Source organism: Poromitra crassiceps, assembly GCF_964638095.1.
Source record: "Poromitra crassiceps genome assembly, chromosome: 6".
Taxonomy (NCBI): Eukaryota; Metazoa; Chordata; class Actinopteri; order Beryciformes; family Melamphaidae; genus Poromitra; species Poromitra crassiceps.
The window spans coordinates 19,264,793-19,278,400 of NC_139627.1; the positions used below are offsets into that span (position 1 = coordinate 19,264,793).

Consider the following 13,608-nt stretch of genomic DNA (forward strand, 5'->3'; position numbering starts at 1 on the left):
CGTGCAGAGGGGGAGAAGAAAAGGCAGCTAGAGAAAACGATGCAATCATGCTGTCCAAACTTTCACCAATCTAATCTCATCATGACATCCAAGGATAGGCTATATTTTTCTAGCCGATGCGTTTGGAACATTCTCAGTTTGCTCTTGCTATATAGTGTAGCGTATTTACATGCTTGCTGTATTTAAGCTGCTGTGAGATTTGTTTGAGGAGCATATGTAGACAGACGGGGATGAAGGAGGGAGGGGGGGAGCTCACAGCGCTTTGTTCGGGCTTTTCTGACCAGACTAGATCACTCTGGCATCGGAACTTGAAAGGGAAGAATGTGATTTGTTTACTGCAGATCAGGTCAATGGCCACAGTTGTGAATAATTCTACGCTTAAAAAGCCATGGTTAAATGGTTAGCGCCGTGCAATCTGGCAGGAAAAATTAGGGAATGCGTGTGACCACGCCCATTAATAGCGCCGCGCCGTGCAAATTTAAGGCCAGGGGGGAGAATAAAGCCCTATATCTCCATGCTGGTCTGGCTAATGTGGCCAGGGAAAGGGAAGTTTGGGGTCCCCTGCTGGACCTCCTACCTCCACGACCCAATCCCGGATGTAAATATAATCTTTAGTCATGAGTGTATCATAACAGGGATGGACACTATATAGATTATTTAACTTGTGGTTCTGCATACATCAGCCATATCATGAAAAAAATCATTATGATGATAGTGATATTAATTTCAACCATATCGCCTGGCCCTCATCAAGGTTCTTATATAAATTCCTTCTGATATCACAGGTTTTACTCGGCGGTGACGCCAAGCAGGAAGCCGCTGCAGTACTACCCCCCTGTCTACCCCAAGAAGAACGCAGAGCTCAACGCTGTGGTGGCGCACATCAACACCCCTGCTGACTTCTACATCCAGCTGGTACTGAAGACACACACACACACACACACACACCCCACTTCTCCCTGTCTGCCCTAGAATCAACAAATACATATAAAATAGGATTGTTTAGTGAAGTATGAAGATGAAAATACAGTTTACAATTTCATAGTTTTCAAAGCTTAATATGTCTTTAGGGGATCACAGATACTCGAGGTACAAAAAAGCCTCATGTAAATATTGCACTGCATATTGAGCACAGGAGACTGGTCTTCATTTAATTTATCCCCTGGTTTTAGCACAACACTCAATTCAGTCTCTCGCTCTCTCTCTCTACCCCCCCCCCCCCCCCCCATCCGGGCTGACAGCCAAACTGCAGCAGTGTTACAATGCTCTCTCTCTCTCTATTCCCCCTCTCCCCCCCACCAGGTTGATAACATGGAGTTCTTGCTGCTGACAGCCAAACTGCAGGAGTGTTACAATGCCATGGTATTGGGAGGAGGAGACAATGACCTGCAACTCTACTGTCCTGTGATAGGTCAGGCTTGTGTCGCCCGCTTCGACGACAAGTACTGGTACAGAGCCCAGGTCATAGGTGAGTGTGTGCGTGTGCATGTTCGCATGTATGTGATGTTCATGTAGTAATCCCTGTTTTCCAGTCCAGTGTTAGTGGTAGTTTCAGAACAGCCTTGATCTGTGATTGAAGGCTGAATTCCCTCCACTGCGATTATCCACAAAGTCAATCGTTCAAAGCTGAAATAATTCAGATTCAGATAACTTTAAAGCTGAGATTGAGGTAGGAAATACGAGGTCAGGTGACGTTCCTATCTTTGACTTGGGAAAGTCCTAGTTCCCAATACAAATGGAATGCGGCATATAACCTGTGTGTGTGTGTGTGTGTGTGTGTGTGTGTGTGTGTGTGTGTGTGTGTAGGTCATCCGGGGAACAGGAAAGTGGAGGTGCGCTACGTGGATTTTGGCAACAAGAAGGTCCTGTCTGTCAACGACCTGAGGACGATCAAGGATGAGTTCTTTGCTATTCCTGCCATGGTGAGAGCAGCAGACTGACTCAGTTTTATCTTGTTGTAAAAACAAAAAGCTAATATAATCCACTCTGTCAGAAGTTAAAGGTCCCAATTCCTGCAGCTGTAACCTCTTAAAAACGTGTGTCTCTGGTCCATAAAACATGATTCTGGATTAATTTGTCGAAAATATAGCAACCCCGTTTGTTGTGACGGAGTTGTCCCTTCCTCATCTTGTTGCGTCCCAAGAATGGTCTGTTTCTATAATATATTCAGAACTAACAGTTCCCATTGGCTGCTGAGGGAGAGCCCGCCCCAGGCTCCCAGCGGCCAATCAGATTAGCGTCTGTGGACCAGCACGCTAGGTTGTGTTAGCAATGAGCTATCACTAACTTAACGGTTGCTACGCTAAAGAGGACATCTCAAAATGCCTAGACTTACCGAATGCACCTCCGCAGTTGCTGGATCACTTACAGTTGGCGTCGCTCCAGCTAGAAGTGTTAATTTTGTGGCTATAGACAAAATGGTGCAGGTAGCTTGTGTGAGAGAGCTAATATAGTATGCGCAGTATGCTTGAGGACCATCGTGACGTCCCAATACCCCGTCTGGGGAACAGAGCGTTAGGGGGCTTGGCTTGAAGGAGACTGCAGGGGGAAACTGGATAGGGACAAATCCAACTGTGGCAGTTCTGAGCGTGTGACCACTCATTACAGGGAGGTGATGACAGCAGTATATATGTATTTACAAGTAAAAACAGCTTTTGCACGGAATGGGACCTTTAAGCATTTAAAGGGTGAGCCCCAGTTTCCACCCACATACTGTACACACACACACACACACGTTTGAGAAATACCGTAAATTCCGGACTATAAGCCGCGGCTTTTTTCCCGTTTTTTGGCCCCTGCGGCTTATATAACGGTGCGTCTTATCTATGGATTTTTTCAGAAAAAAAAAAAAAAATACAAATAAAATCTCTCTTTTTTAGCACTCTTTCTAACTATAAATCCACTTCTGTTTTAATTTCCTCTCTTGCCCTCTTTTCACCACACCGCGGACACTGTGTGCACTGTAAAAATAAACAACGGTGGTGTTGTGTTATGTTGTTTTGTTGAAATGTTACGGTAATACGGTAAATGGGAGCTTCCTCAAACAGCCATCCCGACAATCCCCTCTGTGCGTGACCACTTACATATGGTAATTACGGTAAGCAAAAGGCCACTCGGCCATCAACTCCCTCCCCCGACTACCAGGAGAAAATCACAAACTTCGGCGAATTCACACAAAGGAAGATCAAGGAATATTCCATCGAACCGGAGCAGATCATAAATATGGATGAAGTGCCTTTGACGTTCGACCTGCCACTCACTCGGACTGTTAACAAGAAGCGCCCTGGAGGATTCTTTCACCAAAAAAAAGCTTTGCTCGTTCTCGACAGCATGAGAACGAGCAGTAGAAGCAACACTCTCACTTACCATGGGGAAGGTACGCAGAAATTCACACGAGGCAGCTTTCAAGTTGAAAGCAGTCAATCTCGCATTAAAAGAGGGAAACAGAGCAGCCGCGCGTAACCTGGGCATCGATGAGTCAATGGTGAGGCGTTGGACGGTGCAGCAGGAGGAACTGTCTCAGCACGGAATATTATAGGAGTGTGAAAACATCCACAATCACGAACGGGTTCCAAAACGCTGGACTGCTGCGGGATGAAGAGAATGACGCCGCCACAGCTGGCGCTGAGGGCCGTCAGAGGCTTCAGAGGCTGTTCGATGCCGACAGTGATGAAGAGGAGTTCGTTGGTTTTGAGTGACAATGAAGGAGAGAGGAGAGTGGTTGACGAAGCCACCCTGAACCTGTTCGTTTCCGACACTGAAGATGAGGACTTTGGTGGTTTCAGTACGCAGGAAGAAGAGGAAGACGAGGATTAGTGACTTGACTTCTCTGGTTACAGGTTTGCTGCACATATAGCCTATTGTTGTGTGATTTTGTCTGGGGATTAGTGACCTGACTTCTGTTTTGTTTTGTTGAAATGTTAATAAATGGGAGCTTCCCCAAACAGCCATCGCTTTCCCGACATTCCTCTCTGTGCACGAACCCTTTCATATGGTAATTAAACATCAAAACACCCGCGGCTTATAGACCGGTGCGGCTTATAGAAGAAAAAAATAGTCAATTTTGGTCCCGCGGCTTATAGACCGGTGCGTCTTATAGTCCGGAATTTACGGTACAGTGAATTGTGGAAGTGGATGTCGGAGGGCAGCGGTGGAGCATCCAGTGACTGTCGCATACTCTTTATTTTTAACCTTGGAAAAAGTTGTTTAATTATTGTCTTCGGTTTCAAATCACACCTAAATATCGGATAATTAACTTCTCGAAAAGCTGGTTTACATGTTTCTAATGATGAGTAATTTCAGGTGTTCGTTTAATTGTATTCTTGATGAGTGGGAAAATGTCCTAGTGGTTGTAAGAACCCTACTAGTAAATTCAGACATTTCTCTTTTTCAGCATATTTTAAAAATATTTACAGCGGCTTCGCTACGACACGATAGCCTTTCTTGATCCCACAGTGGGGAAACTCACTCATTTGAGCAGCTCACACACATAGAAGATTACACGTTAAAAGAGCTCTAAAATAAACACATAAATAAATCCAATACACACACACTAAAAATACGGAAAAAGTTGTTACTACAAGTCGCACCGCAACGAATGAAAGAATTGCACAGTATATTATATTGCACCATATACATTATGAATTACGGCAGACGAGACTGTCGTAAAGCCGCCGTGCTGTCTTAAAGGCACAACCACAACAGACGTGACGCATACACAACAGAGGTGTAGTCGGTTATTGAATTTTCTAAACAGTTGTGATTGAATATCCGGTTAGCCGTGTACACGGTGACACCCCTAGTACGGTAGATACCGAGGATGCAAATCTTCTTTTGGGCTTGTTTGGGCTGATTTTGGGCTTGAAAGCTTTCCAGAAGCACAGATATGCCACATGCCACTTGTTCAAATGTTTATACCGGTAATAAAGGAGTGTATGTTGAAGTACATGGGATTTCTTTTCTTTTTTTACCGTGGTATTGGATGCTCATGTGAGGCTGCACCGTGGCTTCCCTTTGCCGCCCATTCATTCAGTTCCCAGCTGCCTGCTCTGTGTCTGCAGGCTATCTACTGCTGCCTGTCTGATGTGCTTCCTCTGGAGGGAGAGAGCTGGACCGACGCCTGCACCCAGAGGCTCACCAGCCTGGCTCACCAGAAACTGGTCACTGTTATGGCCACAGGTATTTTTTGTGTGTGTGTGTGTGTGTGTGTGTGTGTGTGTGTGTGTGTGTGTGTGTGTGTGTGTGTCAGCTCAAGCATACATCTCTCAGGGCATCCGGGTAGTGCAGCGGTAGATTCCCTGCCTACCAACATGAGGGTCAGAGGTTCGTGCCCTGTGTTGCCTCCGGCTTGGTTGGGCGTTCATATAGGCACAATTGGCCGTATCTGCAGGTGGGAAGCCGGAGGTATGCTACAGTATACAACTCCTTCAAATGTAAACAAACGTTTTTCTTTCTTTCTTGTTTTACATCTTAAAGTCATATTTTGAAGAGTAGGACTTCTAGATGGACAATGTGCTCTTTTAATTCTTATTATCGCACCATAACTCAAAACACAAGCCTGTTTTGCTCTGTTTGTTTGTTACAAACTGATATTCCTTGTATCAAGAGCTCTGTCAGAGCTAAAAGATGCATTAAAATGTAAAAAAAGTCCCAAGAGGCAGGGACTTCACCTTTTATTCAAATAGGCACACATCCTACTCAAGGATTGATTATTTCTTCACCCCCGAGGCAGAATTGCATAGGATTACGAACATTGAGATATTGCCTATTACCATCTCTGATCATGCACCCCTCGCATTAAAATGGGATATAGGCCAGAGACTAACTTCAAAACAATGGAGACTTAATGCATCCCTTCTCAATGATAAAGAATTTACCACCCTCATTACAACAGAGCTCAAGAAATATCTAGATACAAATACCTCACCTGAAACATCACCCCTTATACTGTGGGATTGTGCTAAAGCATATATTAGGGGCCATATTATTTCCTTTACCTGTGCTAGGAAAAGAAAGAGGGAAGCTAAACAGCGAGAGTTAGAGGGAAAAATAAAAGAGTTGGAATATAAACATAAACAAACCGCATCTATTAGTCTCACAAATAGCCTAATCACAACTCGTAGAGAACTTAATAACCTGCTATCAGAAAAGATTGAAGGCAACTTAAGATTCACTAATCAAAGATATTACGAATTTGGCAACAGGGCAAGTAGACTATTAGCGTTTAGATTGAGAAAACAGCAATCGGCTAATATAGTACAGAAAATAAAATTACAAGACACCTTTGTCACAAAACCAGATAAAATAGCAGAATCCTTCGCAGAGTTCTACAAATCTTTATACAAGAACACGGACACTTGTTCTGATGATGCAAAACTTGCTGAATATCTAAATCACATCAAACTATCTGAATTAACAGAATCAGCGGCTAAAGAGCTAGATGAGCCAATTACAGAATGGGAGATCAAGCAGGTGATTACAACACTTAAAAATAATAAAAGTCCGGGGCCAGACGGCTATATTAATGAATTTTATAAAACTTTCAAAGACTTGTTGTCTCCCCTCTTGTTAAAAGCATACCATCATGCATTAGAGTCAAAAACTATGGCACCATCTTGGACAGATGCAACTATTGTAGTTATACATAAAGAGGGTAAAGACCCCACTGAATGTCAGTCCTATAGACCAATATCACTTCTGAACACGGATTTACGTATTTTAACAGCAGTCTTGGCCAGACGAGTTAATAGGATAATCACTCAAATTATTCATCCGGACCAGACTGGATTTATCACTGGAAGATATTATGGCGATAATTTACGACGCTTACTGAATATAATATCCCATCAAAAACATAAGAATTCCGAATCAATGATTTTGTCTTTAGATGCTCAAAAAGCATTTGACCGAGTGTCATGGCAATACTTATTCCAAACATTGAAACGGTTGCAATTTGGCCCTAACTTTATTAATTGGATACGAACACTCTACTCATCCCCACACGCCGCTGTTAAAGTCAATGGCTGTAGATCAGATAGATTCACGCTAGAGCGCGGCTGTAGACAAGGCTGTTCTTTATCACCACTATTGTTCGCGATTAGTATCGAGCCACTAGCCCAGCTCATCAGAGATGATAATAGTATAAAAGGAATTATTATAAACAAAGAAGAGCATAAATTATCACTCTATGCAGACGATGTACTATTATATATCACAGAACCTGCAACAACAATACCACATTTAAAGGAGCTTATCTCTAAGTATGGGTATCATTCTGGATACAAGATAAATGTGGACAAAACCGAAGCGATGGATGTCAATGGCAGGATTCCACAAAGTGTTAAACTTCAAAGTGGATTTAAGTGGCCTAAAGAAGGTATTAAATATCTTGGCATATATATACCCCCATCTCTACAGAATTTATATGAGGCTAACTATAATAAAATAATTCGGCGTATTAATAGCGATTTGGAACGATGGGATATGCTTCCTCTTTCTCTACTTGGTCGGGTTGAAAGTATCCGTATGAATGTCTTGCCCAGACTACTTTATTCGTTTCAAATGCTGCCTATAGAAATTCCGAAATCAACTTTTGACTATCTGGACAGAATAGTCTCGAAGTTCATATGGCAAAAAAAGCGCCCTAGAATTCGACTTAAAACACTACAACTATCTAAGCCAAACGGAGGACTCAAACTTCCAAACTTAAAATATTATTACTGGGCGGCACAAATGAAGCCCTTGATAGCGTGGATTCAGAACAGTACACATACGCGCTGGCTCAATATCGAAGAAAGTATGTGCCCAGAGCCCCTACGACTCCTACCGTTTCTAGATTTCCCTATTAAAGACATGGCAGTCTGGACTAAGACTACACTTAAAATCTGGAAGAAAATACGGGCATGTTTTGGGCTTCCGAAGTTAATCTCATCACTAACAAGCATTGGATTTATGAAGACCTTTATACCGAACAACTTGGATATGGGCTTTAAAAAATGGACAGATCGTGGTCTGACTTATCTGTATCAGTTGTTCAAGGATGACGAGTTCAAGACATTTGAGCAGTTGAGAAGTGACTATAGTCTTCCCAGGACAGATTTTTATAGATATTTGCAGATAAGAACCTTCCTGATGTCACACAGAGAATGGGTGAAAATCCTGGAACCTACCCCCATAGAGCAGTACTTTATAGAGATTCAAAGGGGGAAGGAAGATAAGAAAGTTATAGGTGAATTATATTACATATTTTTATCTATGAACCAACATAATTCCCTACAGATAAAGTGGAGATGGGAGGCGGAAATAAATGAGGAAATGTCACTGGATACATGGGAGGAGGTGTGCACTGAGGCACACCTAGCTACAAATTCAAACACATGGAGGGAATTTAAATGGAAAATAATCACTAGATTCTTTAGAACACCAGAAATTGTAGCCAAAATGGGTCCCTCACTTTCCAGCTCCTGCTGGCGAAATTGTGGAGCCGATATGGCCAATCACACACATGTATTCTGGCTATGTCCTAAGCTAAATTTATTCTGGGGAGAGGTATTTGACGCCTTAAAAGAGGTCTTCCAACAAGATATACCGCGAGACCCCACAGTGGCACTGTTAGGGGTAATACCTGAAGGCCTAGGCGGGACGGCCAAAAAATATCTTTTAAATATACTGTTAACTACAGCCTTAAAGTGTATTACTATAAGATGGCTGAAACCAGATCCCCCCACATATAATATATGGATCCAAAAAGTGTGGGATATTTACCAGATGGAGCAAATCACGTACACACTAAGGCTTCAGAAACCAATTTTTGTTAAAAGATGGGGGCCTGTCATGGCTCTAATAATGCAATGACTACCCAATGCTGTACGCCCCCCCTAGTCTAATTTCCATTCTCTTACACATTTCTGATAGATATCACATACATACATACATACAATCATTAGTTCCCCCAAAGTAAATTTCTCTCTTCTCTCTCTCTCTCTCTTGCTCACCTCCCTATCTATGAAGCACAAATTATAAGTATAATAGTAATATAGTATAATAGTATAATATATTAAGCAAATTATACATATGTCCAGCAGGACATATGTATAATTTCCAATTAACATTCTCTCACACATTTTTGATAGATATCACATACATACAGTACATACACACTAGTCCCCCCGATGTAAATCTCTCTCTTTCTCTCTTCTCGCTCTCTCTCTTGCTCTACCTATCTATGAAGCGCTGCTGGACATATGTATATGTTGGAGTGGAGGTTTATTATTAGTTATTATTATTTTTTATTTGTTTGGTTTCAGGCTCTGTGTTCATTATTATTGTCATTACAAAGCTATGAGTGTATATACAATGATAATGTGTACAAATAACACACTGCTGGAAAAGGAAAAGGAAAAAGTAAACAACTGTAATCGAAGGAATACAATGATGTACAATGTTGATGTAAACCAAATAAAAATTAAGTTTAAAAAAAAAAAAAAGAAGAAAACAAAGTTTGAAGGGTCCTAAAAAAAGTTGCATAAGTATGTGTCCTGTTGGCTGCACTGCCCGGATGCCTGTAATGAGTATTGTATCAGTTTAAAACTTTTAATATCAATACGTATCGATACTTTGGACCAGTGGTTCCCAGCAAAAAGGGGGATAATTATTTTCTCTATAAATCATAAGTAACATAATGACAGAATGTAGGACTGTTTTGGTTGTGGTTTCATACATGTGTTTCATACACTTTCTGTAATAAAATATCTAAAAGCAAAAATCTTACCAAATGGAGGTCCGTGATCTAATTTTTGTCAGTTTAGGGGTCCGTGACGTGAAAAAGTTTGAGAACCACTGCTTTGGACAACCTTAGCTTCATGTCATGTCTGGTATTCTAGTATATTCTCTGTTTCCAGTCTGTCTCTTTGTCTGTTAGAGCAAGCCAGTCAGAATTTGTGTCTCCTACCAAACAGAAAAAAAATCAGAAAAATCAGGGGCGAGTTGAAAGCACATCCGGGGACTTGTCGATTGTCATGAAGTCATGACTAGTGTGTCTAATACCATGCATGTGTGACATCACCCCCTCTTCATCTAGAGATAGCACCTAGGGACAAACCTCTGCCGGTGCAGCTGTTTGAGAGCGGGCTGGACGGGCCGATGGCCAACATTGCGGAGCTGCTGGTCAAAGAGGAGCTGGCCCGCTTCAGCCCCGGGTGAGACCTGACTTTACCTTCTCCTCACTGTCAGCTTCACCTCACTCCATCCAGAAGGACTTGGCCTGAGAAACCAGTCAACCAGAAGTCATTCTTTTGGAGATTATCTAAGGCCACGTTTAGACGACAATGGTCTCTGCATAAAACGGCAAACTGTCGTTGCGTTCTGGTCTTTGGTTTCCGTGTTTATACGACATTGTTGTGATAATGATTCGCGTGCAGACCGGAACCACAAAATGTGATAGAAAATGCTGTAGTATGCATGCCAGGTAAATTTGCAACTCAACACCAAAGAATAGCACCACACAGCTGTGTACAAGATACATCTTTACACAAACAAAACACTCTGCTGAATGAATGAATGAATGCATGCCATGAATTTATTCGGCAAATTAAAAAATACAATACACCAACAAGCATACAGTATAAAATGATTAATCAGGATGTCACAACAAAGTCGTCACGTATTTCCACTGTGGTCCTGAAACAACAAACATCAATATAGAACAAACATCAATAATAGTGACACACTGTTGCAGATTGTTGGACTACTTGGTTGCATTAAAGAATCAAAACTGAGTAAAGCCCTATAATAAAAAGTGTTTCTGTGCAGGACTCGGCAGAGGAAATCAATGTATCGGTCTGCCAGTTTGAGCAGCATTTTGCTGTAATGGTGCAGCAAATCGACACTTTGCTGGAGGAGCGTTAATATATTTATTTACATTGAACATTAATTTATTTATTCATTCATGGTTTGTTAAGTGGGACATTCATTATGACATTGTAATTGCTTGTGTTGCTAAGTTTGGTGCAACATTGGCTGTTGTTTCAGATGTGAATTTGCTTCATGTAATTAATATGCGCGGATGTAGCGGGCACTTATCGCCCGTTATGTATTTGTAGCAACTCGTTCACTTGTGTCATTAAAGGGGGACTAACCCCCTAGATATGTATTAGAACAGTGATTTGAAAATACCTATGGAAAAAACCAAGAAATGACATATACTCTTGTCTATACTAGACTCTTTGGCTGTGTTAAGTCAAGATTTTTTTTCGGAAATCGACGCCATTACAGTTTGCCTACTGCCTCAAAAATAATTTATTTGAGAGGGGCGATATCTTTATAAATATCAACAATTAGCCAACGCTGGTGGCCTGTATGGAAACAGAAAATCCTGAAATGGTTGATAGTTATATCAATTTGGCCATTCAGTGGCGAACTAGAAATTTAATTATTTTTGTCCCATTTTGTCCCATGTGTGTGTGCGTGGCTTGCATGTGGCTTGTCTAAACTTACGTTAAGAGCCTCGCTGCTCGCAGCACACAGCACACAGTGAGGACAAACCTCTCGCTCTGGGGTAACACAATGCGAGATTTCTCCACGTAATTCCCTCGTCTAACTAGAGATAAACCGCGCAATGAAATCCGTTTTTAATTTGCGTTTTGGGGCTTGGGGAGAGCTCTTCTCCTCCTCACACTGTTCCCATGCGAATCCCCCCGAGCAGCACACACACACAGACAGAGCCAGTCGCTCTGCTCTGCTGACTTGATTTCCATAAAAGTTGGCGTTGCTTGTACACAGTGATGATATTATATTAGCCGATATGTTTAGAGAAGCTTTGTCACATTGTCACGTCGTAGTATAGCGTTATATTTTACATGTCCGCTAAACTGCGACGAGATTTGTTTGCTGAAATGTCAGACTGTTGAAAGCCCCCGCCTCTCACTGCTGGTGTGTGCTGCTGCCGCGCGCCCCCGCGGGTGCATGAGAGAGCAGACTGGCCGAGAGAAGTGCTTCTGAAGTCGGACTGATAGCCGCGGAAATGTCAGACTGTGCTCTCTGTGCTCTGAGCACAGAGCTGCTGCTGCTGCTGCTGCTGCTGCTGCGCGCGCGCCCGGAGCTTGGTGCTAGTGCATGAGGTTACAGTAGGACTCTCTCCCGCCCGCTCCCGCCTGGCTGGGCTGGAGACAGTGCTTCCAACTCGGACTGATAATATAAACATCATCATTCGAGCTTATCCAGGTAAGATATTAATAAAGTAGTGACACATTCAGCAGGAAACTAACTATAATTAAGACATGTGCCAACTTTGACGACGTTTGGTTCAGTATTTTAAGAGCAAACTTCAATAGGAATAGGCTTGGAGTTCTGAGGAGCCGAAAGGGTACAGGGGGGGTAGGGGAGTAATTATCTTGAAATCCCATAGTCTTTGGGGACAACCTGACGTCAGGTTGTACCAAATCTCCCATTCATTTGAGAAAAAAAAAAAAAGCAGTGTTGGCCCCTTAGAGGGCGCTTATGCCAGATATGCTGCTGAAAAATGATACAAATGGTAAAATGGCAAGTTTGGTGTCAAATGTGGAAATTCTGACCAGAATTCTTCACACATCACCCCCAAAGTCATATATATTGGTTAAAAGCTGAAAAAAAGTGTTTTGGACGTTAGTTACACTTTAAGGCTATATTGATAGGCTAGTTGAATGCCCTTTGCTTTCGTTGCTTCCATGCGGTAAGTGGGGCCGTGTCGTCACAACAATTGCATTTTGACAGTTTACATGGCGACTGTAAGGGTGGCATGCGTTTTCAGGCCCCAATAACGCCGTTGTCATGGAAACAGAAGGCCAAAATGCAACAAAAGTTTGCCCTTTTATGCTGGTAGGATAGTACTGTACATCAAGCACACTGTGGAGGACACAAGAAGAAGACATGGAGAGAGACTCATTTTCCCCACCCAAAGAAAACATTCATTCACTCTTCTCTGACACCTTTCTGCATTTTTCAGTTTTTATTTCAGCTTTTAACATTTCAGTGAGTTCTTCTTTTTATTTGCATCATATTTTGTGTCTGCCATTTCACCTTTACTTCCACCTACCATACTCTTATCTCCTTCATCCTTTAATTTCTTCTCTCTCTCTCTCTCTCTCTCTCTCTCTCCAGATCCAGAGTGGTTGAGCCCCCTGTGGATGACTCGGCAGTATGGGACTCTCCACTGGAGGACCTCCTGGGGGGCGAGGGCCGGTTGGACGTAGACCCCTCAGACCAGCAGACTCCTGCAGACCAGGAGCAGCTCCAGCCCCAGCTGAAGCTCCCCGCCTGCCTCAAGGACCTGAAGGTCCGGGTCACTCACGTCAGCTCCCCAAGCAGCTTCTACGTCCAGCTCACCAGGAGCGATGCTCAGCTCAAAAGGTCAGGAGGAAGAAGGGAACACTGTGGGGAGATATCTGCCTTTTTTTTAAACATGCATTTAATTTCCTTTGCACATTTTATTTTTTCATAAAATTCCAGTACATCTGCAAGTCGGTACATCTGGAAAGTCTTTTTGTAAATTAATTCATTTATAAGTATACATGTAATGTATCAGTTGTGGTGGGTCACTCTGCCTTAAAGACCTGCTGACCCTTAACTCATTGA

At 42.5% G+C, this 13,608-nt stretch overlaps 1 protein-coding gene across 1 annotated transcript in view; it reads left to right on the top strand.

Annotated features, from left to right (window-relative positions):
* The window catches only part of rnf17 (ring finger protein 17), a gene marked incomplete at both ends in the record, with an annotated part of 79,308 nt that overhangs the window by 37,317 nt on the left and 28,383 nt on the right, over positions 1-13,608 (top strand). The window contains 6 exons of the mRNA XM_083638139.1: positions 786-915; positions 1,303-1,468; positions 1,807-1,922; positions 5,061-5,178; positions 10,079-10,196; positions 13,135-13,383. Of these exons, the coding sequence (XP_083494265.1) occupies positions 786-915; positions 1,303-1,468; positions 1,807-1,922; positions 5,061-5,178; positions 10,079-10,196; positions 13,135-13,383 (897 nt within the window). The remainder of the gene's footprint in view (positions 1-785; positions 916-1,302; positions 1,469-1,806; positions 1,923-5,060; positions 5,179-10,078; positions 10,197-13,134; positions 13,384-13,608) is intronic.